At 39.7% G+C, this 27,735-nt stretch overlaps 2 protein-coding genes across 3 annotated transcripts in view; one reads left to right on the top strand and one right to left on the bottom strand.

Moving 5' to 3' along the window:
* The window catches only part of ARFGEF3 (ARFGEF family member 3), a 185,614-nt gene that overhangs the window by 127,352 nt on the left and 30,527 nt on the right, over positions 1-27,735 (bottom strand). For both annotated transcript variants that reach the window (XM_054491336.2, XM_054491337.2), the window contains exons 3-4: positions 13,069-13,150; positions 10,165-10,296 (exon numbers count right to left, since the gene is read on the bottom strand). In XM_054491336.2, the coding sequence (XP_054347311.1) occupies positions 10,165-10,296; positions 13,069-13,150 (214 nt within the window). The remainder of the gene's footprint in view (positions 1-10,164; positions 10,297-13,068; positions 13,151-27,735) is intronic.
* On the top strand, positions 1,891-2,299 carry PBOV1 (prostate and breast cancer overexpressed 1). The gene is given in 2 exon segments (XM_054491339.1): positions 1,891-2,238; positions 2,240-2,299. Coding segments are annotated over 2 exon segments (408 nt in total).

The following is a 27,735-nucleotide window of genomic DNA, read 5'->3' as shown; positions in this document are numbered from 1 at the left end:
ATAAAGCAAGAAACAGGTTGGCTGTGGTGGCTCACACCTATAATCCTAGCATTTCGGGAGGCCAAGGCAGATAGATTGTTTGAACACAGGAGTTCGAGACCAGCCTGGGAAACACGGCAAAACCTTGTCTCCACAAAAAAAATACAAAAATTGGTTGAGCGTAGTGGCGCACCCAGGAGGCTGAGGTGGGAGGATCACCTGAGACCCGGAGGTCAAGGCTGCAGTGAGCTGTGATTGCGTGATTGCATCACTGAGCTCTAGCCTGGGTGACAGTGAAACCCTGCAGAAAAAAAGGAAAAGAAAAGGGAAGAGAAAAGAAAAAAACTCCTATACACACAATGAATATAACTATAAACACACAAGTAGATATGATGAGAAATCAGTATACAAGAATCAGTCAACATGATGGGATTTACAATTAACTTTTTCTCTTTTGGAATGCCCATCATGTCAAACTACCAGCATTTCTTTAAATTCATCTTTTAAAATACACACACACACAGTCAAAATTTAAATATAAATATTGAGACCTGATAATATGAACTCAGTCTCTATCTCTTAAATTAGCCCCTTAAGACCATCACTCAACCAGAAACTCTGGCTGTGAGTCCTGCAGGCAACTTGGGCTTTCCCTTTCCCACCTACTCACTGCCCATGTCACTGCCAGTCACCAGCTGCTCCTTATTCTGCAAACCAGGTCAGTGCACTCAGCCACACCTTTCTGCATTCAGCCCAGGTGGCCCCTTCCTACTGCCACCTACCCGGATTAAGTCCTGGTACCTCTGGCTCAGCCTCTTCCAATAAGATATTTCACGATGCCAATGACTCGGTTCTGCTGATTCCCGAATCATCCTGCAAACCCATCCTCCCTCTCTTCACCTTCCATGTTTAACACCCAGCTCTGGCTGGATCACTTGCCTGCTTACAGAGAGCAGGCCCTCTAGAACCTCCTCAACCTCCCTTTCAGGCTCATCGTCCACTATCCCTCACTAATCCCAGTTTCCATCCCCAGGACTTTTTTTCTCTACCGAGAATGCCCTCTCTCCCAACATAATTATCTGAATCCCACCTACCTTTCAAAGTCCAACTCAAATAGTATCTCCTCCTTAAAAAGACGTTCTGCCCTGCTAAGCATGCTTCTTCCTTCTGAATGTGCCTCCTGAACTTTTCTTCTGATTAAACATACACAGCTACCTTGAATTGTGGTAACTGGCTGCCTGTTTATTGCTTTCCTACTGAATTATAAACCCCTGCCTTTGAATATTGTTTTTAATCCTATATAGTTTTATGCACTGTTGGCAACAAAAATATATTTGTTTAATAAACCAATAAAAAATAAGGTCTAAAAAGGCAACAAATTTAAAAGTTCCATGACTTATTTTTTCAAGTTTAATCTGTAACAAGCAGATTTTGACTTAATCTCACAGCTGGGTTTTTAAGAAGTCAAATTTCATTGGTATGCTCCAGCTAACACCCTCACTCCTTCCTTTTCTCTTTCCCTCTCAGACTCTCTGCAGAATGACAGCCTCATCTCAAATTGTCTCTGCCCGTATAAACACAGAACTTTTGATAGTTTTATTGTTGATACTTATAGACCTGACCAAGCAAGCCCCTCAAGATAGGGTTGTTAAAGGGCTAGAGCCAACCTGATTCTCTACATCTGAAACAATAATTACAGAGCTCTTCTGGAATAATCAAATCATAGAACTCTACCTCGTAGGATGGAACAGAAACATTGGCTTAGCTAAAGAGTGGGTGTTTTCCTTAGATTGTGGAATCATGGCTAATGGTTAGGACCTTAAATATATCGAGGTGGCTAATTGATGTATAATAATTTACAAAATTATTCTTCTACGCTACAAAGCTACAATTCAATTTACAGTAGTAAATATGAGGGCCTTCTTAAGGAATCAGAAATATGAGGATATGCACAATATTATTCACATTTTACAGATCAGAAAATTGAGGCACAGATTAAGTAACTTCCCAAGGCTACCAGGCGTTCTAGCTCCAGAAGCTGCGCTCTTACCATTCTGCTACAAGATATTTCGAAAAAAAGAAAAAGTAAAAAGAAGTCAAAAGGCAACAGAGTTCACTGATTATTCCACAGAACAGTCACACTATGCCATTCTCACACCCTTGCAGACACACCTGACCATGAAAGTTTCCTCAGTGAAAGGTTCCTCATTATCTTCAGAAGCCATATTATTCACATTGACCTTGCAATTAACTCAGACCCCTAGGTCTGGAATGCTGTCTTCTCTACCTATCCAATACTATACATCCACAGACCATATAAACTCTCAGCCCTGCTGCAAAGCCTTTCCAGAAAAATAAAAATGGTTGAAAAGGCAATTCTGCTACCAATGACTGTTTAAGCCCAGCCAAGTAACTGAACCATTCCAACTTCGATTTACTTATGAAAAGAATTTGATGATGTAAGGAGGTTATTTCAATTCTATAATACAAACCCATGTTGATCTTTCTCAATCTTGAACTCATAGATTATTATCTATTATCTCAATTCAGTTTGTTATTTATCCTAGTGGGCCATTAAAAACTACCACATGTGTTTCTGTCTCTCCATTAGTCAATAACTAACGAGCAATTAGTAAGCCATGTGCCAGATGCTCTGCTAGGCACCAGAGGGATAAAAACAATACTTATAGTATATCACTAATTTTCGCTTAGTAACTAGTGAAATTTTCAAGTTATGCCTGAGTCAAAAGTTTAGGAGACATTACAATGTGTAATGGAAACCAAGGAAAGTGAAACTTTGGATAAGTGGGGACTAGCGTATTTATATATTTAATTGATTTCTGACTCTATCACTGGCCTCCAAACACAGATTGTGTTTTTCTTTGGTTTTGTTTTCTTTACTATGGGATCTTCTGTGTCCAGCACAGTGCCTGACACATAGAAAACAATCAAATATTTGCTGAATAAATGATTAAAAAATCAGAGAACCTTCCCATTCTATTTGGAACTATAGAACATCCAGAGTAAGTGATGAGGGCCTCTGCATTTATATGCGCTTAAATTAAGATTATGTGAGAAAAGTTTAAAGACACTTAGTAGGGTGATTCTCAAATATAATTAACACTTGGAAATGGTGGTGCTTTAAAAAGATATTAATAGATAATATGAAAATCTCCATGTCAAAAATAATGCATAAACTATTTAAAGGAAAATCACATCTCTAGGCTTTCAACGTTTGTTCATTACTTTTTCATATATTTTTACCATCTGCCGAAGGCAGTCATATCAAAGGGTAAAGAAAGATGGGAGGAAAACTCAGTAAGAATTATATTAGTCTGTTTGCAAAGTAGAAAAAGATTCTCATCACCCAACATGAGCAGGAAGAGGGAAGGCTGTTTGAGAACCATTTACTTAGCAGAACCACATATTTTAGACACTTCCCTCCATTAACTGCACAAACAATATGTTTGCAAACTTGTTAGATCAACCCCCAACAACTACACTTCAGGAGTTAAATATTTTTCATCAAACATTGGATTTTTCCTTAACACTAGAGATTGCTACAAATCTTCTGAAGTGTCTCAATGGCTTCAGGCTAAGAGATTTCTCCCTGTTATAAGAAGCAAGACAAATTAGCCATTTCACTCTCAAACTTCACTAATGATCACATTCTTTCCAAAAGGAACTCTAGAAGATCAAATGCCCCGAGTTAAGAACATCAAAACTAACCATCTGAAGAAACTTCCCAAGTGTAAGACTGCCATTAAAACATTACCAAGAGGGGACTCAAACATAGTCTTTCTTCCTTTGTCGTGTTTCTTGCTCCCAGACCAAGGCACTGATGGCAGTATTGATACATAATTTAAAAGCACACTCCCTTCCACTTTGTAATACCAGAACTCTAATTGGACACCCTGAAGCTTAGGACTACCAGCCATACAAATAGTAAACTCTTTGTCCACGATTCACTCATCTGTGTATTTTCTATAGATGTTTACTAGGCTTTTGTTATATAAAAATACCCCGGCCAGGCGCGGTGGCTCACGCCTGTAATCCCAGCACTTTGGGAGGTGGGTGGATCACCTGAGGTTGGGAGTTCGAGACCAGCCTGACCAGCATGGTGGAACCCCCATCTCTACTAAAAACACAAAAAATTAGCCAGGCGTGGTGGCACATGCCTGTAATCCCAGCTACTCAGGACGCTGAGGCAGGAGAATTGCTTGAACCTGGAAGGCGGAGGTTGCGGTGAGCTGAGATTGCACCATTGCACCCCAGCCTGGGCAACAAGAACAAAACTCCGTCTCCAAACAAAAAACCAATAGTAAATTACACTCTTTCCCTTTCCCTAACTCTCTCTCTCTCTCTCCCTCTCTTTCACAAACACACACACACCAGACCGATTAGCTAACTTAGTGGAAAAGACACTTAGATTCCTTCTTCGTATGTGAATTTAGCTCACAGGACTAGTGAGGGAATATCATTATCACGGGAGGACACAGAAAACACACAGGACTCTGAGCCACTCCTAGTTTTACCCCTCCTTAGCCTGTGACTTGGCTTTTCTGCTCCATCATCTATACAAGAAGGATAGCAGTGACTAGCACCCACAAGCCTCTCAGGATAGACTTGGCAGGCAAGGTAACCCACCACTTAAGAGCACAGGTTTAACCTCAGGCTGAATACTGCCCTGGTCATTTCACTAGCTGTGTGACCTTAGTATCAATGTGTCTGGTGCATAAAAAATGTTAAATGATCAGCCCCTGTCATTTCTCCTTTAAAAATTGTAAAGCACTCTACCAATATTCACTTCTATTATCTAAAAATGCACACAAAAAAGACACTCAGTAATAGAATATTCATCAAATGCTCTCTCAGTGTCCAGCATCATCTCCTTCCTTATCGCCAAAGTCAGCCTGCCCTCCCCAGATAGGATGCCCACATCTCCCACATGCTTACAGAGGCGAACGGCCAGCCATAATTCCATTCGGCAGCCTTTGAAGACTCAGCCAGCTGTATCAGTTAATAACCTCACTAAAGGTTATCCATCAGAAAGAAGGGAAACAAGTCCTAACTACTCTCGTCAGAGAAGTCATTAGATCTGTACATGGCTCCTATACAGTCTGCCTGGCATTTATGGAAATAGCACACACCATAGGAAAATGTTGCCAAAGCAGACAAGTATTTAACCTAAATATTCAATAGTCTACTAATCCATTTCAAAGGTAATCTATCTTCAGAGGCTCTTTCTGATTCTCTACAGTTCTGACCACCTATTTGCTCAAGCTGTAAAATTTTTCTTTGGGTTCCACAGCCATTTCAATAAATCAAACTTGTCTTTTCTCCCCTTCCTGTTAAATAGTAAAACCATGTAGAATAGTTCCTAGACTAAGTGATTTAACCTCATTCCTATTTGTCAGAAGCAGGCTTCACTGATTTTTTTTAACCCTCTGATTGAAAGTCTTCTTTCTAAATGAGAATACTGTCCTTGGAATACTGGATTTCATTATTGGCCAGTTTCCGTTTAATCTTGGAGAAATCTCTACAAAAGGAAACTACGTTATTTTCTTTCCAGAAATTTAATATAATTGTTCCATACTCTTTAGAGTGTGACTTGGTTCAATTTCTCATGTTTATAAGCACTAACAGATACCAATATGTGAATAAAATGCATGATCTAACTTCTAAAAAATAACACCTAGGATCCGTTATAACAACGTGCTATGCTGTGGTTGGACAGACAAATAAAAACTGCATGGTGTGGCCTTATCCTTCCTGAATAGTATATCCAGACCAACATTTGAAGATGTCTACCACATCTTGTTTTAAAAGATTTTCTGTACCTACAAAATACTCATATAAAATGACTGGAAGATTTTTATAGGAAATTTCTTAAATAATTTATCATCAGAATGAGTCATGTAGAAGCGCCAAGACTAAATTAACATACCCTTCAGATGTAATGGAAATCCAGTCTTTTCTCTGGGGACTCATCTAATTCTCTCTTCTATAATTTTTGGGAGAATACAGTAAAAGCATTTAATACAGTAATGGTATTAGCAAAACAAGGACTTATTTAAGAGGTTTTACTTGGATCATTAGAAGTATTACAGAATTACAAGATAAAGGGTGTGGGCTTCTGGAGATTACTAAAAAGTTGATATAGAAATTCCTCGTTCAGAGAGAAGAGGGATAAAACTTATTATTCTAAGCCAGAAAGTCTACACTGTGAACCAATCTCTATACCGAAACAAGTATTTTCAATCTCAGAAATAGCAAATGATCATGGAGCCCTCACTTGTGACCTATCAAAGTCAGGTTACCATCAAGTTTTCTTTGATGTTAATAACAACATTACCCAAAGTATAGTTATCTTGTCATTAATTTTCTAGCAGCTTGGCCAAAAAGCATACTTCAAAAAATTAACTTCAGGCTAGGTTTGTTGTGAACTGAAATATTTTTCCCCAATCCTAATATTTAAATAGTTAAAAATAATGGTATGTTTCCTATCATCTCCCCATCACCCCTCCCTTCTAAGCACCCCAGTCTCCAGCAACCATCATCTTACTCTCTACTTCCGTGAGATCAACTTTTCTCGATTCCACATGTGAGTGAAATCATGGTATTTGTCTTTCTGTGCCTGGTTTATTTTATTTAACATAATATCCTTTGGGTTCATCCACAGTTATAGTTAAGTTGGAGGAATAAATTTTAGGAGCTCTACTGTATAGCAAGATGATTATATTTAGTGACAATATTTTTTTTTTGAGACAGGGTCTTAGTGTGCTGGCTACAGAGCAAGTGGTACGATCTTGGCTCAATGCAACATCTGCCTCCTAGGTTCAAGCAATTCTGCAGCCTCAGCAACCCGAGCAGCTGGCATTACAGGCACACACCACCATGCCCTGCTAAGTTTTTTTTTTTTTTTTGAGATGGAGTCTCTCTCCGTCGCCCAGGCTGAAGTGCAGTGGCACGATCTCAGCTCACTGTAAGCTCTGCCTCCTGGGTTCACGCCATTCTCCTGCCTCAGCCTCCTCAGTAGCTGGGACCACAGGCGCCCACCACCATGCCTGGCTAATTTTTTGTATTTTTAGTGGAGAAGGGGTTTCACTGTGTTAGCCAGGATGGTCTCGATCTCCCGACCTCGTGAGCCCCCCACCTCGGCCTCCCAAAGTGCTGGGATTACAGGTGTGAGGTATTTTTTTAATTATACTTTAAGTTCTAGGGTACATGTACACAACTGAAGGTTTCTTACATAGGTATACATGTGCCATGTTGGTTTGCTACACCCATCAACCCATCAACTTGTCATTTACATTAGGTATTTCTCCTAATGCTATCCCTCCCCACAACAGGCCCTGGTGTGTGATGTTCCCCGCCTTGTGTCCAAGTGTTCTGATTGTTCGATTCCCACCTATGAGTAAGAACATGCGGTGTTTGGTTTTCTGTCCTTGTGATAGTTTGCTGAGAATGATGGTTTTCAGCTTCATCCATGTCCCTGCAAAGGACATGAACTCATCCTTTTTTATGGCTGCATAGTATTCCATAGTGTATATGTGCCATATTTTCTTAATCCAGTCTATCATTGATGGACATATGGGTTGGTTCCAAATCTTTGCTATTGTGAATAGTGCACAATAAACATATGTGTGCATGTGTCTTTATAGTAGCATGATTTATAATCCTTTGGGTATACATCCAGTAATGGGATAATGGGATAGCTGGGTCAAATGGTATTTCTAGTTCTAGGTCCTTGAGGAATTGCCACACTGTCTTCCACAATGGTTGAACTAATTTACACTCCCACCAACAGTGTAAAAGCGTTCCTATTTCTCTACATTAATTTTTTGTATTTTTTTGTAGAGATGTGGTTTCGCCATGTTGCCCAGGCTGGTCTCAAACTTCTGGGCTCAAGCCATCCCCCTGCCTTGGCCTCCCAAAGTGCAGGGATTACAGGCATGAGTCAAATGCCCAGCTGACAATATATTCTTGAAAAATGTAAACAGTGGCTATTATGTGCTGTCACCACAAAAGTGATAACTATGTGAAATAATGCATTTGTTAATTAGCTAGATTTAAGCATTCCACAATGTATACAGACTTCAAAATCATGTTGTACATGATAAAGCATACTATGTTATCTGTCAATTAAAAAAATAATAGCATGTAACAAAGGCCCTTATCTTTTTAAGCATTTTGGAAATCTCATTGTAAAGACTGACAGATTTATTGTTTTTCTTTTTTCTGACAGTGTCTGACTTTCCTCCCAGACATTAACTAAAAATATCAAGGTTTATAATGGTGTCATTGGAGAGTCCATTAAGACAGGCTTTCCATGATTTCTGGTGGAGTTAACCTGTGTCAACTCCTATCTTCAGCAAGGCTAGCAGAAGGCAGTGCTGGGCTGGATGGAATCAGAAAGCAAGTACAAGTTTTCAAAACAGGTGTTACTGTTGACATAACCATTAAACATTCTGCTTGTGCATAGCTCCTAGAAGAATGGGTACTTCCTCATTTTAATTTTTAATACAAATTTCTGTATTCCACAAAAAACTATTCGTGGGAGAATTTCCAGAATAATATGTAATCTGACTTGCGTCTCTTAGTGTCACACCAAAGCTCACTCTCCAGTATTTGGAGACCTAATAGCAGAAGAAAGATTCACAGGTCGCACTTTGAAGTTACAAAAGTGATTAGCGTGGCAGTTGGTCTTGCCTCTTTTTCAAGAGTGGCACAGATACAGTGGAGAAGAAAAACAAAGCTAGAAGGGGTCACTCTGTGGTTCCTAAGAATGCACAGCTGCCAAACTTAAAGGATAAGGCAAAACTGTACATTCCAGAATCAAAGAGAGTTAAAGATGAATGAGATCTTAAAGATCAGCTAGCTCAGGCATCATCATGTTCATTGTGTTTAACAATCAGTTGGGATGCTAGTGAAAGCTTCACATTCCTACTCCCATCCACTGAGATTCTGATTCAGCAGCAGGAGGCAGTAGTGGTACAAGTAGTGATATATAACATTTCTAAAGCACGAGCTTTGTGCCAGATACTGTGCTATGTTCTTTACAAATGTCACCTTATTTAATTCTCAAAACAATCCTATTGGGTGGGTACTACTATTGCCCCCATTTTACACACAAGGAAATCAAGGTAGAGTGACTGAGGCATCTGTCCAAGGACATTCTGCTAGGAAGTGGAAAAATAAGAATTGAAACCCAGACAGGCTGGCTTCAGAGTTTGAGCTCTTAATCATCACCTGAACTACCCACCAAAAGGGTTAGGGTGAGGCCCAGGACATCAAGAGAATGTCATGACTGCAGTCAATCTTTTCTGAATGGAGAAACTGAAACCAGGAGAAGTGTAGTCTCTTATTCAAGACAAAAATCCTTCAGTGCATTTCCAGGAAGAAATCCACCACTGGATGACACCAACTATTCCTGAATATTCCTCAACATATGTTCCTCGAGAGAGGAAAAGGACAGAATGCATTATTAAAAGCTTTCTTGTTGGTTCCTGCTGTGTTACCATGACCAAGGTGCTCTTACGGGGCAGAGTTGCTATCCTTTCTGCCCAACTCACCATTCACTCAGAGAATATGACACACTCTGGCCAGCATAAGGGACCCCCAATCATGGTGATTCTTAAAAGAAAGGGAAAGCAAGAAGGAGAGATGCTATCCCTAAAAGGAAGGTGGTACTTGGAATGACAGAGTAAGTTTCATATAATTTGAAGGAGAAAAAAAAAAAAGATGTGTATTCTGACATGCCTCCCAACTGTGGTCTTTCTCCCCCTAAACTGACCATTCTGAAACCTCAGTATATATCAAAACATTATTATTATTATTGCTTTGTTTTAACATATGCAAGCAGGCAGAATACCCAGAGTAATCAGATCTACCCCACACTGGAACTACTCACATACATTCTCTTAAAAGATTACAAATACACTTTCTAACGGCCTTTAATGCAGAACGAGGCCAAAAATCTCAAGGATTGATTGAAATTGTCCCTTTTGACGTTAAACCATCAGGGTAATTTAGGGGAACCATGAGCAAGAATAATAAGCATCCGTTCCAAATGAAGATGAGCTAGCATGACCATAACACAGAGGCATTTTCAGATAACAAGTGCAGGGGATCAGGATGTGTTCCTGTCCCAATGACGCACACTTGTGGTCACGTCAAACCAACCTTCATCACTTCCACCTGCAGGTCCTCGTTGAGCGAAGGCGTCACTTTCACGGCATTCAGGATCTGATTGAGCAGCTGCTTCTCATCAGAATCTGTTTCCATGGATACAAACCTCTCTTCCGACAGAAGCTTCTGTAAAGAGGCACAAGGCAGTGATCATAGATAGGCTCTCCCCTGCTGCCTTATTTGGTTGTATCTTATTATGGATTGCTGATCAGTTTTCTTACTGGGGAGGCATGTAGCTGGAGGCCATTAGGAAAGAACTTACGCTATGTGCCCTTAAAAAGAAAAATGCGGCCAGGGGCAGTGGCTCATGCCTGTAATCCCAGCACTTTGGGAGGCTGAGGAGGGAGGGTCACGAGGTCAGGGTTTCGAGATCAGCCTGGCCAACACAATGAAACCCTATCTCTACTAAAAACACAAAAATTAGCCAGGCGTGGTGGTGGGTGCCTGTAATCCCAGCTACTCGGGAGGCTGAGGCAGGAGAATTTCTTGAACCCGGGAGGCGGAGGTTGCAGTGAGCCAAGATCGCACCACTGCACTCCAGCCTGGGCGACAGAGCAAGACTCTGTCTCTAAAGAAAAGAAAAATGCATGCAACCTTGAGTAAACGGTTTTTGGCAAAAAACCTGCTATTGGATTATTCATTCTAAATTCCATCAAGTGAAACTCTGATGTGCCGGCCATATAAGGTATTTAGTGGTGGGGATGGAGAATGATGGTGCTAAGAGGAATCTAGCCCTACCCACTAGTCACGCACACATATACGCTTTCTAAATGTGGCTTTGTCACAGGAAAGAAGGTCTTGTAGACAAGATCATTTTTCAGGTTTTTATCTTTTTACTTCCTAATGTGAGCTGTCATTTATCCAGGAATTATTTAGGAATCCAGAAATCTTAATGTATTTCCCCATCAGAAAATGCATCTCCCTAAAACCTCAACAAGAAGACATTCATTGTTATGAGGACTCCCAGAAGTCTCCCTTACAGGATAGGCTTTTTCTATCTCTTTCTCATTTTCATAAAATTCTTTTTCATACTATACCAAAACCCATCTGCCCACAACTTCTACTCCTTCATCTTCCCCCAGAGACAAACAGATTAAGCTTCTAAAATATCTGAAACCAGCTATCAGGTCCACCTAAGTCTTGTCTTCTCCACACTAAACCTCCTCAGGCTCCTCCAAATGTTCTCTGCCAGATAAGGTTTCACTTGTGCTTAGAATGTGGCCTCAAGAGTGGTCTGATATTAACTAGTGATACATAATTTGGATCACATTCTCTGGTCAAATGAGCTTAGCTGGTTGTCACAGAACATTCTATGCCTGTGAATGACGCATAGAATTTCACCCTGAAACCCCTAATTCTCATTCACAAGGACTGCAATTAAGCTATTTTCCTCCATGCTGTCTTGGTGCAATTGATTTTTGAGACCCCAGTATAGACCTTTATATTTATCCCTATTCAATTTGTTCTTTTCCAAAGGGGCTTCGAGTTGCAGCCTGTGAAGAACTTTGAGAATTCTGATCCATCCAGTGTAATAACTCCCTCTTTTACCTTCATACTACTGAAGATCTTGAAAATAATATTTCAAACCTTTTTACTTATGACTCCCTGAAATTTTGCCTATATTTTTTCAAAAGGATTTTTTTTTCAGAATCATGTGGTATACTCAGGAAAGCTCAGAATTAGAGTTTACATACAATTTATTTTTACTTAAAGTGATAAAAACTGAGATGCTCTAAAAATATGCCTAAAGAGGAGGTAGCAGGGGATGGTAAAGGGAAGACTCACAGCCCACCAAGTTGCTTCAGTTAACACGATTCAGTAAGCCCTTGAAAATATGGCACTGCAATTTAGACTATTCCAGGGTTAAAGAAAAAAGAGAGAGAAGCTAAATGCAAAATCTACACAACATTAGAGAAAAAGGAACAAAAGTGACAGATCAAAACAAATTCTCAACCATTTTTATGGTTGGCCTAATTGCCTTGGAGAAAAGCAAAAGGTTTTTAATAACATTATTGATAATGTTTAAAATATTCAAATGCTGCTGTGTATAAAAATATACATTATCTAATTCCAATCTGCTGGGGGAAAAAGAGCTGTTTTCTCACTATTTCATAAGTTTTATCTCTTAAAAGGTATTGGGAACCTCTCTGAACTCAAAAAGCTAACTATGAAGCAGTTCATACTGACATAAAAAGACATCTGACAAATGCCACCGTGGTTTATCCATGGCCACACTGAACAAACTCCTGCAGGCTTCAACTTCACAATGCTTTTCTCTTAGAGGCCAACCACTTTAAAAAGTTTGTGTATTTACATAGTTATCACCTTTTTACTATCAGAATTAGATCCATTATGTTTGGTGTAAAACACAAACCAAAAAAATGTATTCAAGCAAATCTGGCTTTTCTTGTTAAACCAAATTTCTTTTTTCTTCCCAGTCTTGCTCTGGAAATAAAAGATAATAATCCATTCATCAATCTAACTGTAGAATAAAAAACAAAACAAAATCTTTCCAGTTTACCATCAATTTTTATTATATAGAACCATAGATGTTGAATGTATACAAGATTTGAATTGGTATGAACTTGTCTCTTTTTTGGGATCCCTTACTCTCCTGAAAGATGTCACACACACAAAAAATCCCTGTCTGTGTGGGCTTAGCTAGGTCCACATGAATCAGTGTCTGATCACAAAGGTTCAATGAAATAATGCTGTGTACAGAGAAATTCTGGTGAATATAAGAAAATCCTGTTATTCTCTATGGTTATTTCCTAGTTCAATCAAATTTCTGTCTGAGTCTTTAAACAGCCAGTATTTAAAATGTTAACTATTTGCCCTTTCAATGCCAAAGTGGCCTGTCAATTTCTATCATCCCATTGCATTCAGTCAAAGCCATACCTGCATCCCTGCCAAAGCATGTTGGGCTAGCTTCACATTCTTGGATTCCAAAGCCAACTGGAGAGGCAGCAGGCATTTCTCCCTGGCAAACACAAAAATAAGGACAACATGTGAGCTCAGTAAAGCTGGCAGTCAAGTGATGTAAGCCTTATGTACACCCACCCCCAAATGCCACTACACACATACACAAAAACTATAACCAATAATAAAAATGCACATGGGCTTAAGAGAAAACACAGCAAAGAAGCTGTGCAGAAATGATAGCCCATCAACCCCTTGCCTTCTTGGTATGGCTACAGGAAAAGCAAACACAAAGACTTTCACTAATTATTACCTGGTACACTCATTAGTACACATTGGGACCCTGGCCAGTCTGTGAACATGCTTTGTTCTTTCCCAAATTAACAGCACTGCTCACACCCAGCACACCTGGGGGTGAACAACTCTAGGAAGCATCATTAAGTAGATTTCTATGCCTTGCTTCTACCTCTTCCTTACCTGGAAATTATATGCATCACCATCAGCACTCTGTCTCATCAATATACACCAAAATTCTATTAGTTTGTCAATTCCTCCCCAACTCAAAGAATTCAACAATTTATAAATTTATGCTTTATAGTCTCCATCAAGAAGTAGATCTGAGTTTTGTGACAGGCTCTTAATGAACATGTTTCCAAGACAGAAATACAAATGAACCATCAATAGCATTGGCCGATAAGAGGTGCCTAAATGCAACATTATCTAGTGTCAGGGGAGAAACAAAAAAAAAAAAAAAAAAAGGAGAGCTATTTGGATATTTTAAAGCTTAGAAAAAAAAAGGGCATTAAAATATTTTAGGAATAAACCAAAAGAGTTACAAAGACAAAAATATCTGTTAGAAGCATCTACTCTAAATAATTAAACAACAGACCAAGAATTTTAATCAACCCATTATTTCTCTATGGAGTTACACTGGCACAAAAATAAAATGTGACTTCATTTTACCAGGTTTCTCCACCCCCACTTAAACCAGAGTAGGCCCACTCCTATCTGTTTTATATTTTCAGCATAAACTGAAAGATACATTGATTTTTAGAGTGTGAAAGCTACCACATTAGACTATAGGATTTCATCGTTGGAGAAATAAGGGTTACTGTTGTAGAACACAATGAAATACAAAGTTAATTATAGCTCTGATTTCTCCCTGTCCACTCTGCAGCTCTGCTGCTTTTCCATGGAATCCTTCCATCAGCAGCTTCATAACCAATGAAGCGAGAGTCACACACTCCTTAATGCCAGCCACACAGACTACAAAAACAGACCATCAGGAAAAATGTTTGCCTTCCTAATCCTCACCTTGCCCCTCAACAACCCAATGTTACAATATCCATTTTTATATGACAATTAACACTACAGCCATTTTTCATTAGATTCATCCTTTGACAGATGGATAAATTACCCAACTGTGTTACATCCAGTTGGGTGGCTGTAACTTTGTCACTGTTATCTTGTTGTCAGCTTGTCACAATTACAAGGCAAACACTGTGGTGCACTCAATTAGTGCAGGAATAGCTGATTTTTTTCCAATTTTGTTTCTTTTATGCAATGATAACCAGTTTAATAGCTTAGAAAAATTAAACGGAGGCATGAAGATACAGTGAGAAGTAGGAACCAAGGGCAGATAGTATGCTAACAGAAGCAGCACAGAACTTCATCTGTAAACCCCTGAAACAATCAAATTTCCACCAGGATTAATCCACTGTGAAAGAACTTTCCACTTGAATTTGGAGTCAGATTGGCCAATGAAAGGGCATAATAGCAGGGAACAAGCGTGGGGGTCCAAAAGTCTTACAGCCTAATAGCCCAGGGAAGAGGAAATATATCCCGTAGCTATGGGCTAAAAATGTACAAATATTTACACATTACTCACCAAGGGCACCCAACAAGATTGGATGCCATGTCCAGCAGCAACAAAGACCCTTTTGGAAATCCTCAACGTGTTGACCCTTGGAAAGCAGCAATATGTTCGCCTATCTGTATTACTCTGCCATCTGTGGATTACTGCCATCTGCAGTATTAGCCCTTGAAATCCTTATTCCACTCTCTCACCTGCTTATACATTCACATGACTGATACTGTTGACCTGAGCCAGGTTGTTGACAAACGCTAGGATCTCCAGGTTGTACCACCACCAGGAGACATCACTGAACTGTTGTTCCCCATGCAAGCCATGGTCACCAGGCAGGACTGGTAGATGAAGGTGGTTCAACTAGGTTTTGGCTGAGTTGAAAGATATGAGTGTTTAGGAGAAAGAACATGGGCTGTGGAATCACACAGACATGAATTCAAATGCTAGGCATTGATAAGTTTTGCAGTCTCAATTGAAATACTAAACTCTGTGGGTCTTAGCTCCCTTATCCATAAAAAGGGCATTTGAAGACCAGTCCTGCAGAGTTGGAGTATAATATATAGATAATATGTAGACAATATATGTATCAGAGGTTGTCAAACTTTTTTGGTAAAGAGCCCTATAATAAATATTTTAGACCATGCATTCCAAATGGTCTCTGTCCTAACTATTCAACTCTGCTAAAGCACAAAAGCAATCACAGACAATTAGTAAATCAATGAATATGACTATGTTCCAATAAAACTTTATTTACAAAAACAGGCAAAAAGCCAGATTTGGCCTACAGGCTGTAGTTTGTCCAGCATTGATATAGACAAAGTGTCAACACAGATCATGATCTTCAGCATGGGACAGGCAAATCGAATCTTTTTTTTTTTTTTTTTTTTTTGGAGATAGAGTTTCGTTCCTGTTGCCCAGGCTGGAGTGCAATGGCACAATCTCAGCTCACCGCAATCTTTGCATCCCAGGTTCAAGCGATTCTCCTGCCTCAGCCTCCCAAGTAGCTGGGTTACAGGTGCCCACCACCATGCCCAACTAATTTTTTGTATTTTTAGTAGAGACAGGGTTTCACCATGTTGGCCAGGCTGGTCTTGAACTCCTGACCTCAGGTGATCTGCCCGCCTTGGCCTCCCAAAGTGCTGGGATTATAGGCGTTAGCCACCGCGCCTGGCCTCGAATCTTTTTATGTACCCAGAAAGATTTTGCACAGAACAGGGGCTAACTGTCCTGGGAAGGTCATAGCAGAGGCAAGCATGGCATCAAGATCTCCCTTAGAAAATAAATGCATTGGCCGGGTATGGTGGCTCACACCTGTAATCCCAGCATTTTGGGAGTCCAAGGCGGGCGGATCAGGAAGTCAAGCAATAGAGACCATCCTAGCCAACATGGTGAAACCCCGTCTCTACTAAAAATGCAAAAAAATCAGCTGGGTGTGGTGGCGTAGGCCTGTAGTCCCAGCTACTCAAGAGGCTGAGGCAGGAGAATCATTGAACGTGGGAGGCAGGGGTTGCAGTGAGCCAAGATCGCGCCACTGCACTCCAGCCTGGCAACAGAGTGAGACTTGGTCTAAAAAAAAAAAGAAGATAAATGCATTAGGGAAATATCATTATAGACAAAGATTTCATCTGGATATTAAACCAAGGCACTCCATCATTCAACCATCCATCCGATCATCCATTCAATATTTGAGTGCCTCCTGTGTGCCAGGCAGCATGCTGAGAGCTAGGGAAGGGCCAGAAAGAACAGGTCACAACGGTACCTGCTTTCATTAGTATTCATGGGACAAAGAAAGAAAAAAGAAAATTAGCACTTATTATTTATCTCATCTTAACTTTCACTACAACCTTCTTGCCCTTATTCTAAATTTGAGAAAATTGAGGTTCAGAAAGGTTTTGTAGCCTGCCCAAGGCCACACAGTTAAAATGTGTTGGAGACAACTCAAACCCAAATTCATCTGACTCCCAAGAGCAAGTTCCTTCCAACCTCCTTTGGTCTCATAAGATCAGAGCAAAACTAGAATAGATGTGCTTCTTAACCCATTTTAGTTCTTACACACACACCCACACACACACACACGCAATCTGGCAAAGGACCCTCTTCCTAGAGGAGGGTGCCTATCATTTCAGGGAATCCACAGGTCCCCAAACCTCAACTCTACATGGATCCCAAGTTAGGAGTCCCTGTCCTTAGGGTAAAGAACTCTGCTCAACATTCAAGGTCTGTATCAGAGAAGAGGGCAGTGTAACCAGGCTGGGGTTCTGCTAGGACTGCCTTTGAAGAGATGCTATACTGACCCCTGGGTAGCTGTGTGTGTGTAGGTGTATTTGTAAGTTACTATAAGCATTTTATAGTAAATAAAATTCTATTGTTGAAATTGAGGACCAATATTTTAAGAAAATGTCTACATCAATAGTGCTATTTATTGCAAAGTAGTTGCTTCTGACCATATCTGCAACAACAAAATAGATATTTACTTAAAATGAAATGCTTAAAAACAGGGTTTTGTTTTTTTTTTTTTTGCTAGTAAATACTAGTAAGAACAAAAGTGTACTCACCAGTCTAATGCTCTTAAACAGCTAACAAAAATCAACGTGAATGAGAACAGTTTACTGTAGTGGTAACCCGGTTGGTAGCAGGGCCATAATAATCTGTATCCAAGGCCTCTCATCCCCTCAGACCCAGCAGCCCCTAGAGTAGTATCACAAGCCTCAGATCCTGACTTCAATTGGAAACGAACCCATATGCAAAACAAGGAAATTCATGGGGCATAACTAATTTTGCTGCTTGCTCTGTGATATCATAAAAACCCTCCTACCTTCATTTTTTTCTAATGAAAGAGAAAACAGGCCTGTTAATTGGGTCTCAGGATGAAATTTATAATGAAAATGCAACATGGCACACACCCAATCTCCTTTGCACACACTGTACTGGAATAAATCATCTTTTGATCTTTCTAGATGCTGCCTCATTGGGAAAAGGGCATAGCAAAAACCAACATTCGATTACATTAAGCGATTATTTTTTATGCACAGGCATGTGCAAATTTATTCTTGCCTAACTAAATAAAGGCAGTGGCCCCAGGTTTCATGTCCTCACATGCCATTATTTCTTAAAGAAGAATAATTAGCAGTGCTGCATATGCATGAGGAAGGCATCATCCGCACTGTGATGCTGCATCTGGTCATGTCGAGGAGACTGAACCTATTTCCTTAACTGCATTGTCATGGTTAACAGACCAGCTTTATTAGGCTGACAGGTAACAATGGACAAAGGGAAATTAAAACAGGTGAACAAAGGAAGAGTTAGGATTTACCAATAATTATCTTTCAATACAAGCACCAACGTGAACTTTTTTTAAAAAAATGTGTTCGTAAGTTATTGGGGTACAGGTGGTAATGGGTTACAAGAGCAAGTTCTTTAGCGGTGATTTGTGAGATCCTGGTGCACTCATCACCCCAGCAGTATACTGCACCATATTTGTTGTCTTTTATCCCTCGACCCCCTTCCACTCTTCCCCTCAAGTCCCCAAAGCCCATTGTATCATTCTTATGTCTTTGCGTCCTCATAGCTTAGCTCCCACATATCAGTGGGAACATACAATGTTTTGTTTTCCATTCCTGAATTATTTCACTTAGAATAATAGTCTCCAGTCTCATCCAGGTCATTGCAAATGCTGTTAATTCATTCCTTTTTATGGCTGAGTAATATGCCATTGTATGTATATACCAGTTTCTTTATCCACTCATTGACTGATGGGCATTTGAGTTGGTTCCATGATTTTGCAATTGTGAATTGTGCTGTTATAAACATGTGTGTGCAAGTATCTTTTTCGAATAATGACTTCTTTTCCTCTGAGTAGATACCCAGTAGTGGGATTGTGGGATCAAATGATAGTTCTACTTTTAGTTCCTCAAGGAATCTCCACACTGTTTTTCATAGTGGCTGTACGAGTTTACATTCCCACCAGCAGTGTAGAAGTGTTCCCCGATCACCACATCCACAAAAAACATCTACTGTTTTTTTATATTTTGATTATGGCCATTCTTGCAGGAGTAAGGTGGTATCACAATGTGATTTTGATTTGCATTTCCTTGATTAGTGATGGTGAGCATTTTTTCGTATGTTTGTCGGCCATTTGTATGTCTTCTTTTGAGAATTGTCTATTCATGTCCTTAGCCCACTTTTTCATGGGATTGTTTTTTTCTTACTGATTCATTTGAGTTCATTGTAGATTCTGGATATTAGACCTTTGTCAGATGTATAGATTGTGAAGATTTTCTCCCACTCTGTGGGTTGTCTGTTTACTCTGCTGACTATTCCTTTTGCCATGCAAAAGCTCTTTAGTTTAATTAGGTCCCAGCTATTTTTCTTTGTTTTTATTGCATTTGCTTTTGGGTTTTTGGTCATGAAATCCTTGCCTAAGCCAATGTCTAGAAGGGTTTTTCCAATGTTATCTTCTAGAATTTTTATAGTTGCAGGTCTTACGTTTAAGTCCTTAATCCATCTTGAGTTGATTTTTGTATAAGGTGAGAGATGAGGATCCAGTTTCATTCTCCTATATGTGGCTAGCCAATTATCCCAGCACCATTTGTTGAAAAGGATGCCCTCCCTCACTTTATGTTTTTGTTTGCTTTGTCGAAGATCAGTTGGCTGTAAGTCCTTGGGTTTATTTCTGGGTTCTCTATTCTGTTCCATTGGTCTATGTGCCTATTTTTATACCAGTACCACACTGTTTTGGTGACTACGGCCTTATAGTATAGTTTGAAATCAGGTAGTGTGATGCCTCCAGATTTGTTCTTTTTGCTTAGTGTTGCTTTGGCTATGCAGGCTCTTTTTCGTTTCCGTATGAATTTTAGAATTGTTTCTTGTAACTCTGTGAAGAATGATGGTGGTGTTTTTATGGGGATTGTGTTGAATTTATAGATTGTTTTTGGCAGTATGGTCATGATCAAATGGGTTTCATACCAGGGATGCAGGGATGGTTTAACACATGCAAATCAATAAATGTGATATATCATATAAACAGAATTAAAAACAAAAATCACATGATCATCTCAATAGATGCAGAAAAAGCATCTGACAAAATTCAGCATCCTTTATGATTAAAACCCTCAGCAAAATTGGCATGCAGGGAACATACCTTAATGTAATAAAAGCCATCTATGACAAACTCACAGCCAACACAATGCTGAATGGCTAAAAGTTGAAAGGATTCCCTCTGAGAGCTGGAACAAGATAAGGATGCCCACTCTCACCACTCCTCTTCAACACAGTACTGCAAATCCTAGCCAGAGCTATCAGACAAGAGGAAGAAATAAAGGGCATCCAAATCAGTAAAGAGGAAGTCAAAATGTCCCTGTTTGCTGATGGTATGATCGTTTACCTTGAAAACCCTAAGGACTCCTCCAGAAAGCTCCTAGAACTGATAAAAGAATTCAGCAAAGTTTCTGGATACAAGATTAATGTACACAAATCAGTAGCTCTTCTATACACCAACAGCGACCAAGTGGAGAATCAAATCAAGAACTCAATCCTTTTTAAAATAGCTGCAAAAAATAAAATACTTAGGAATATACCTAACAAAGGAGTTGAAAGACCTCTACAAGGAAAACTACAAAACACTGCTGAAACAAATCATAGACGACACAAACAAATGGAAATACATCCCATGCTCATGGATGGGTAGAATCAATATTGGGAAACCGTGAACTTTAGGTAACCCCAAATACATTCCTGAATGTTAGGCTGATTCCTCTTTGATGCTCTGGGTGAGAAGAGGCATGAAGATATCTTACATTTCTGAGGTCAGCTTATATGCTAAAATTCTAGGATTCTGTGATCTAAGCCATTTATCAAATAACTGTCTGAATTTCTTCACATCATAATCATAGCTCTGGTTGAAATGGCTTAGATGTGGCTTACAAAGTAACATGCTACACATGTTCCTATTTACTATTTAATTATAACTTTTGAAGGTAGACATTTAATTTCCAACCAAACTGAAACTAAGAGAGATTAGGTTACTTGTCCAAGGTCATATGTTTGCAAATGACAGAGCGTGATTCAGACTTAGACCATCTCTTTTCTTTTAAAAAAATATTAAATAGACACAGGGTTTCGCTATGTTGCCCAGGCTGGTCTCAAACTCCTAGCCTCAAATGATCCTCCCACCTCAGCCTTCCAAAGTGCTGGGATTACAGGCATGTGCTGCCATGCCTAGGCTAGGCCATTTGTTTTGAAAATCTACGTCCTCAAGCCTACGCCATAACGTCTACGCGGAGAGCCAGCTCCCACCAACTATGTGTAGGGCACACTGCTTTAAAGTGGTAATTCAAAGGTCCACTAATGTTAAGAATGGGGACAGGCATCAAACAAATAATGTGAACTCTCTTATTTCGAGTGATAATTCATGAAGCAATGCATTATGTTGACAATTGGTGTGTAGTTATGAGAAGGTGTAGGCAGTTTGGATATGTGGAAAAAATTTGGCTTTGGAACTAGCTGCTGAGTTCAAGCCACAGCCAGCACCTTTCCTGGTAGTCATGCCGTTTCCTAATTTGCATATGAAAGGTTTCTACCCTCACTGTGGTGACACTCAGGTTGTTGTTATTCATGTCAGTGAATATGGGTCCTTTACATTTAAACAGTTTACACCAACATTGATGAATTTTCACTGATTAAGCTTTTGCCAGGGCCAATTCCATTGAGCCAACTGGAACTAAATTGGTTCCTTAATTGATTTTCTCTACAGTGCAGTTAAATGTTTCCATTTCATTTCTATTTTAATGAAATTATTTTTATCAGTATCAAAACTTTTCTATTTCAAAACAAAGAATGGATTCACCCATCAGGCACTGTTTCAGGCCCTAGGGATATAGCTGTGAACATAAAATCCCTTTTCTCCTGCAGGCTTTCAAGATTTTTTTAGCAAGCCTATTGCAATTATTAAGTTGAGCATATGAAATTGGCATTTGTGTAAGTCAGAAGAGGTTGAATATTGGCAATTTCATGATTCAATCTAGTAGAAATAATTCTAAATAATATAAAATGGTTATGCCTATACTTTACCTCAGGATATCAACTTTTATTGTCTATGATTTTCTTATAAAAAGCACACATATATATAAGAAAAATCCAAACAAGCAGAAAAACAAACATAAATATATACCAATGCAAATCAATTAGGGCATTATTTAAGAAAGAGCTCAGCTGAATGGTGGCAGTGGGTATTTTCAGATTGTGGCATGGGAGAATTTTTTCTTTTTTTATACTTTCCATTTGTACCGATTTTAATACAATAACTCTAGAGTATAATTGCATAATCTGAAGAAAATACTTTCTAAGCTTGACTGATGTAAGGAGAGTGGCAGTTGAGTCACGGAAGTGCCATTATTAAAACCTCCGGCATGCCAGTCACCGTGCTAAGAGCTCAGGCACTTGATCCCAATGACTCTCACAACCACTCAATAAGGACGGACAAATACAGTCATGTGCCGCACGATGGTGTTTCCATCAATGACGGACCACGGTGGTCCCATAAGATGATCATGGAGTTGAAAATTTCCTATCACCTGGGAAATTTCCCATCATAGCTGTCCTAACATTAAGCAACACTATACTCACATGTTTGTGGTGATGCCAGCATAAACAAATCAACTGTGCCACCAGTTGTATAAAAGCATAGCACATACAATTAGGTACAGTACATCACACTTGATAATAATAAACAACCATGTTACTCATTCATGTATTTGCTATATTCTTATCATTATTTTAGAGCATACTCCTTCTACTTATAAAGAAAAAAGTTAACTGTAAAATGGCCTCAGGCAGGTCCTTCAGGAGGCATTGCAGAAGAAGGCATTGGTATCATAGGAGATGACAGCTCCATGCATTTTACTGACCCTGAAGACCTTCCAGCGGGACAAGATGTGGAGGTGGAAGACAGTGACATTGATGATCCTGACCCTGTGTAGGTCTAGGCTAATGTGTGTTTGTGTCTTAGTTCTTAACAAAAAGTTTAAAAATTAAAAAATAAATTAAGCTTAAAGGCCAGGCGTGGTGGCTCATGCCTGTAATCCCAGCACTTCGGGAGGCTGAGGCAGGTGGATCACCTGAGGTCAGGAGTTTGAGACCAGCCTGACCAACATGGAAAAACCCCATCTCTACCAAAAATACAAAATTAGCCGGGCGTGGTGGTGCATGCCAGTAATCCCAGATACTTGGGAGGCTGAGGCAGGAGAATCATTTGAACCCAGGAGGTGGAGGTTGCGGTGAGCCAAGATCACACGACTGCACTCCAGCCTGAGCAACAAGAGCGAAACTCCGTCTCAAAAAAAAATGAATAAAAATAAAAATAAAATAAAGCTTATAGGATAAGGATATAAAGTATTTTTGTACAACTGACAATCTGTGTCTTAAGCAGTGTTACTTCAAAAAATCAAAAAATTAAAAAATTAAAAAGTTTATAAGATTTAAAAAGTCACAGTAAGCCAAAGTTAACTTATTATTAAGAAAGAACATTTAAAAAATAAATTTAGCATAGCCTAAGTGTACAGTGTTTATAAAGGCTAGAGCAGTGTACAATAATGTCCTCGGCATTCCCATTCACTCACTGCTCTCTCACGGACTCACCCAGAGCAACGTTCAGTCCTGCAAACTCCATTCATAAGTGCCCTATACAGGTGCACCATTTTTTATCTTCCATATTTCATTTTTACTGTACCTTTTCTATGTTTAGTTACACAAACACTTTCCATTGTGTTACAACTGTCTACAGTATTCATGCAGTAACATGCTGTACAGGTTGCCTGGGAGCAATAGGCCTACAGCCTAGGTGTATAGTAGACTGTATCATCTAGGTTTGTGTAAGCACACTCTATGATGTTTGCATAATAATGAACTTGCCTAATGACACATTTCTTAGGACCTATCCCCATCATTAAGCCATGCATGACTGTACTATTTGGCATTTACTGATGAGGGATGGAGGGAAAGAGAAAAAAATTACTCCTGGACAAAAGGTAGGGCAGGCACTGGACCCCTGAGCTCATGCCTTGGCACATGAAACCTTAATGGTTACTATTTGTCAATCTCAAACTACATTCCAAGAATGAGGGTAAACATCTTACACACAGCAAGCCAATGAAGATCTTTTTTTTTTTTTTGTACTAAGACACTCCTTTCTTTCTGTCCATTGTCAATCCATTTTAACATTTCCTCACATTATCTCCCACATGTCAATTTTACAAGTTCCCACCGTGAAATGCTGTAAGCTGCTCCTCACCCCCATAGACACACTTAATTCCTCACACAGCCACTTCTCATGACACCGTGGAAAGCGTCTGCTCTTTAAGGTTTTCATATGAAGCTCTTTCTCAATATATATAAAGAAATTAAAATATTGGTATGCCTTGAACTAGGGTTTCCTCTTCTAGGAGCCTTTTCTAATAAAATAATCATAGATACAGCAAAGTTTTCTATGTAAAGATGTTTACTATATCTTTATGTATAATGTAACTGAGGTTAAAGAAATCACGGTACATCTATAGTATGGAATAATACATAATCACTAAAAGTATTCTAAAGTTTTTTTGACACAGGAAAATACTTTGAAAATATTATGCAAAAATATGAGACTATCATGCAGATTATACATCACACATGGTTGTCCTCTTGAATAAAAACTTGCACACCCATACAGCATAGGCAGAGGAGAGGGGGAGAGACTGGAAAGAACTTTCCCCCAACACTTTGCCTTTTGGGAATGTGGATGATTTTGGTTTTATTATTTACATGTTTCTACATTTTAAATATCTTCAAGAATAAAACATGTTACCTTTAGAATTGGGAAAAAGGTTGCCAGGTGTGGTGGCTCACACCTGTAATCCCGGCACTTTGGGAGGCCGAAGAGGGCAGATCATCTGAGGTCAGGAGTTCAAGGTCAGGAGTTCAAGACCAGCCTGGTCAACATGGTGAGACCCCATCTCTACTAAAAAATACAAAAATTGGCTGGGTGTGGTGGTGTGCACCTCTAGTCCCAGCTACTCGGGAGGCTGAGGCAGGAGCATCGCTTGAACCTGGGAGGCAGAGGTTGCACTAAGCCGAGATCACGCCACTGCACTCCAGCCTGGGAGACAGAGTGAGACTCCATCTCAAAAAAAAAAAAAAAAAAATTAGGGAAAAGGTGAAGTTAGCCTGAGCCTACAACTACATACACATGCTCTCCCTTTCCTTCAAAGCTTTATGGCCTGAACACTGAATGCCTGTTTCCCTTAATGGCCTCAATGTCATCCTTCCTGAATTCCTCCATGCTAACTTCATCTCCTCTATCCAGTCACCACCCTTTCCAATTTATCAAAAACTGAGCCATATTCCTGGAATAGCTTCTCTTTTTCTTCTCCCTAGAGAAACGTCCTTACCATCTTTCAAACATTTCCTGAATTGTTTCCTCTCCCTAAAGGCTTCTTGACTGAAGTGAGGCTTGTGATCCTAAAATACAGTTACCTTAGCCAAATATGTCATTTAAAATCAGTCTACTTAACCTTGCTTCTTCCTTTCTGTGACATGTTTTCCTACAATCAAGCTTTCAGCCTTAGAGTGTGGATATACTGACAGCATGAAACTTGCCTAGGGAAATTGCTCTGCCCTGCCCTGGATCACAGAACACATGCATTTTGTTACTTAATGATTTTTTTCATGATGAAAATGCTCCAGCTGGCAATCTGGAGTTAGCACCCTGCCCGGAATCTCCAGCAGGAGCAGCGCCCTTCCGCCAAGGAGTGGCAAATGCAAACAACAGCAGCAGCAGGTTCCTAAACACAAACACTTGAATTTTATGGAACAAGAGAAAAGTAGTGGGAAAATACCATCACCATCTTTTTTTTTTTTTTTTTTTGAGACGGAGTCTTGCTCTGTCACCCAGGCTGGAGTGCAGTGGCATGATCTTGGCTCACTGCAACCTCTGCCTCCTGGGTTCAAGTGATTCTCCTGCCTCAGCCTCCAGAGTAGCTGGGATTACAGGCACCTGTCACCACGCCTGGCTCATTTCTGCATTTTTAGTAGAGACGGGGTTTCATCATGTTGTTCAGGCTGGTCTCGAACTCCTGACCTTAGGTGATCCACCCACTTCCCAAAATGCTGGGATTACAGGCGTGAGCCACCGCGTCCGGCCCCATCGTCTTTTTAATATGCTGATGACCTTATGTAACTGTAGAGCTACCTCAAAAAAATGACAACTCTATGGCATAAATCTTTCAGAAACGTCTATGCTACAAAAGACAGGTAACTTAAAAGCAAAACAAAACTAATAATTTTGAGAAAAAAAGACTGACTTCATATTCTCTTTGAGACTCACTGTCCTATTAAAGCTCACAAATAATGCATAAATAGATGTATTATAATTTCTTATAAACCAAGTACCATGACTGCAAAATGGTCAACTAAAGTAACAGTTTACTAGGAAATAAAAATTTCCAGGTATGGTGTCAAAATGCCTTATGAAACCAGCCCACTACCAGTTAACACAACAGTCAGAACTAAAATTGGCATTCCTAAATGACTAATAATCCATTTGTAAGAAGTACATGAGTTTTAGTAATAAATAGAGCATTTCTTTAATAAATATTTATTTAGCCTACTACATGTCCAGGCACTGTGTGAAATGTTAGACACATAATGAATGAGACACGCGGTTCCTGCCTACATGGAACCCATAGTCTAGAGGAGGTAACAGACATGTGATAATATGGAAACATAGGTACAAGGTAATAAACACTTGTATGAAGGTATACACAACCAACTATAGAAGTATATGAGAGTGGGAGAGATTTTGTCTAGAAAAATGCGAGTGTCTTCATAAAAAGGTGATACTCATTAGGCCTTGAACTGCAGGAGACAATGGAACTTGGTCAGCTCAGTGAAGAAGAAAAGGACATTCCCAGCTGAGACTGTAAATGCAAAGGTACAGAGTGGGTTCGTGGAGCAGCCAAAGTCCCATTGTGACCTGATAGGGAAGTCACGGTGAGAAGACTGGTGAGAAATGATTTCACAAAGGAGCTTTGAGCCAGCTTTTGAAGGGTCTTGCATACCATTCAGAGAAACTAACCTTTAGCTAGTTGAAAATGAGGAGCTAATGAAAGATTTTTAATCAAAGGAATAATGTAATCTTAGACATTTTCTACCAAATGGAACTCTGGCTACAATGTAGAAAATGGATAGAAAACAGACTATCTTAAAAAAAAAAATGTTTGGAGTCAAACTACTCTTGGTCAAATTCAGGCCCTGACAATGGCAACCTGTGTGCTAAGCATTTCACCTCTTCAACCCTTACTTTCTTCATTTAAAAATATGGAACTAATATTACCCACCTCAAGCAGTGTTAGAATGATCTGATAAGAAGCTATGTTAGTCAAAGTCCTGACCGCCCAGGGCCAGCCTAACATTTATAGTGCTCTGGAGGGCCCCAGCTCTGTCTTGTCCCACAAGGGGTCTCAGACAGCAACATGGACACCTCAGCCTGCAGACCAATCCCAACCCACAATCACTGCAGTTAACTGCTTCATGGCCAACCCTTAGGCCTAGGGATGCACACACTTGTGGCACCATTTGCCTTCTGAAAGATAGAGCCAGGAAAGAGACCTCATAGCTGAGCTTTTTGTTTGGTTGGTTTTTTTGAGACAGAGTTTTTGCTCTGTTGCCCAGGCTGGAGTGCAATGGTGCGATCTTGGCTCACTGCAACCTCCACCTCCCGGGTTCAAGCTATTCTCCTGCCTCAGCCT

The sequence above is a fragment of the Pongo pygmaeus genome, chromosome 5 (genome assembly GCF_028885625.2).
Source record: "Pongo pygmaeus isolate AG05252 chromosome 5, NHGRI_mPonPyg2-v2.0_pri, whole genome shotgun sequence".
NCBI classification, from domain to species: Eukaryota; Metazoa; Chordata; class Mammalia; order Primates; family Hominidae; genus Pongo; species Pongo pygmaeus.
This window is presented reverse-complemented; position numbering and strand designations above follow the sequence as displayed.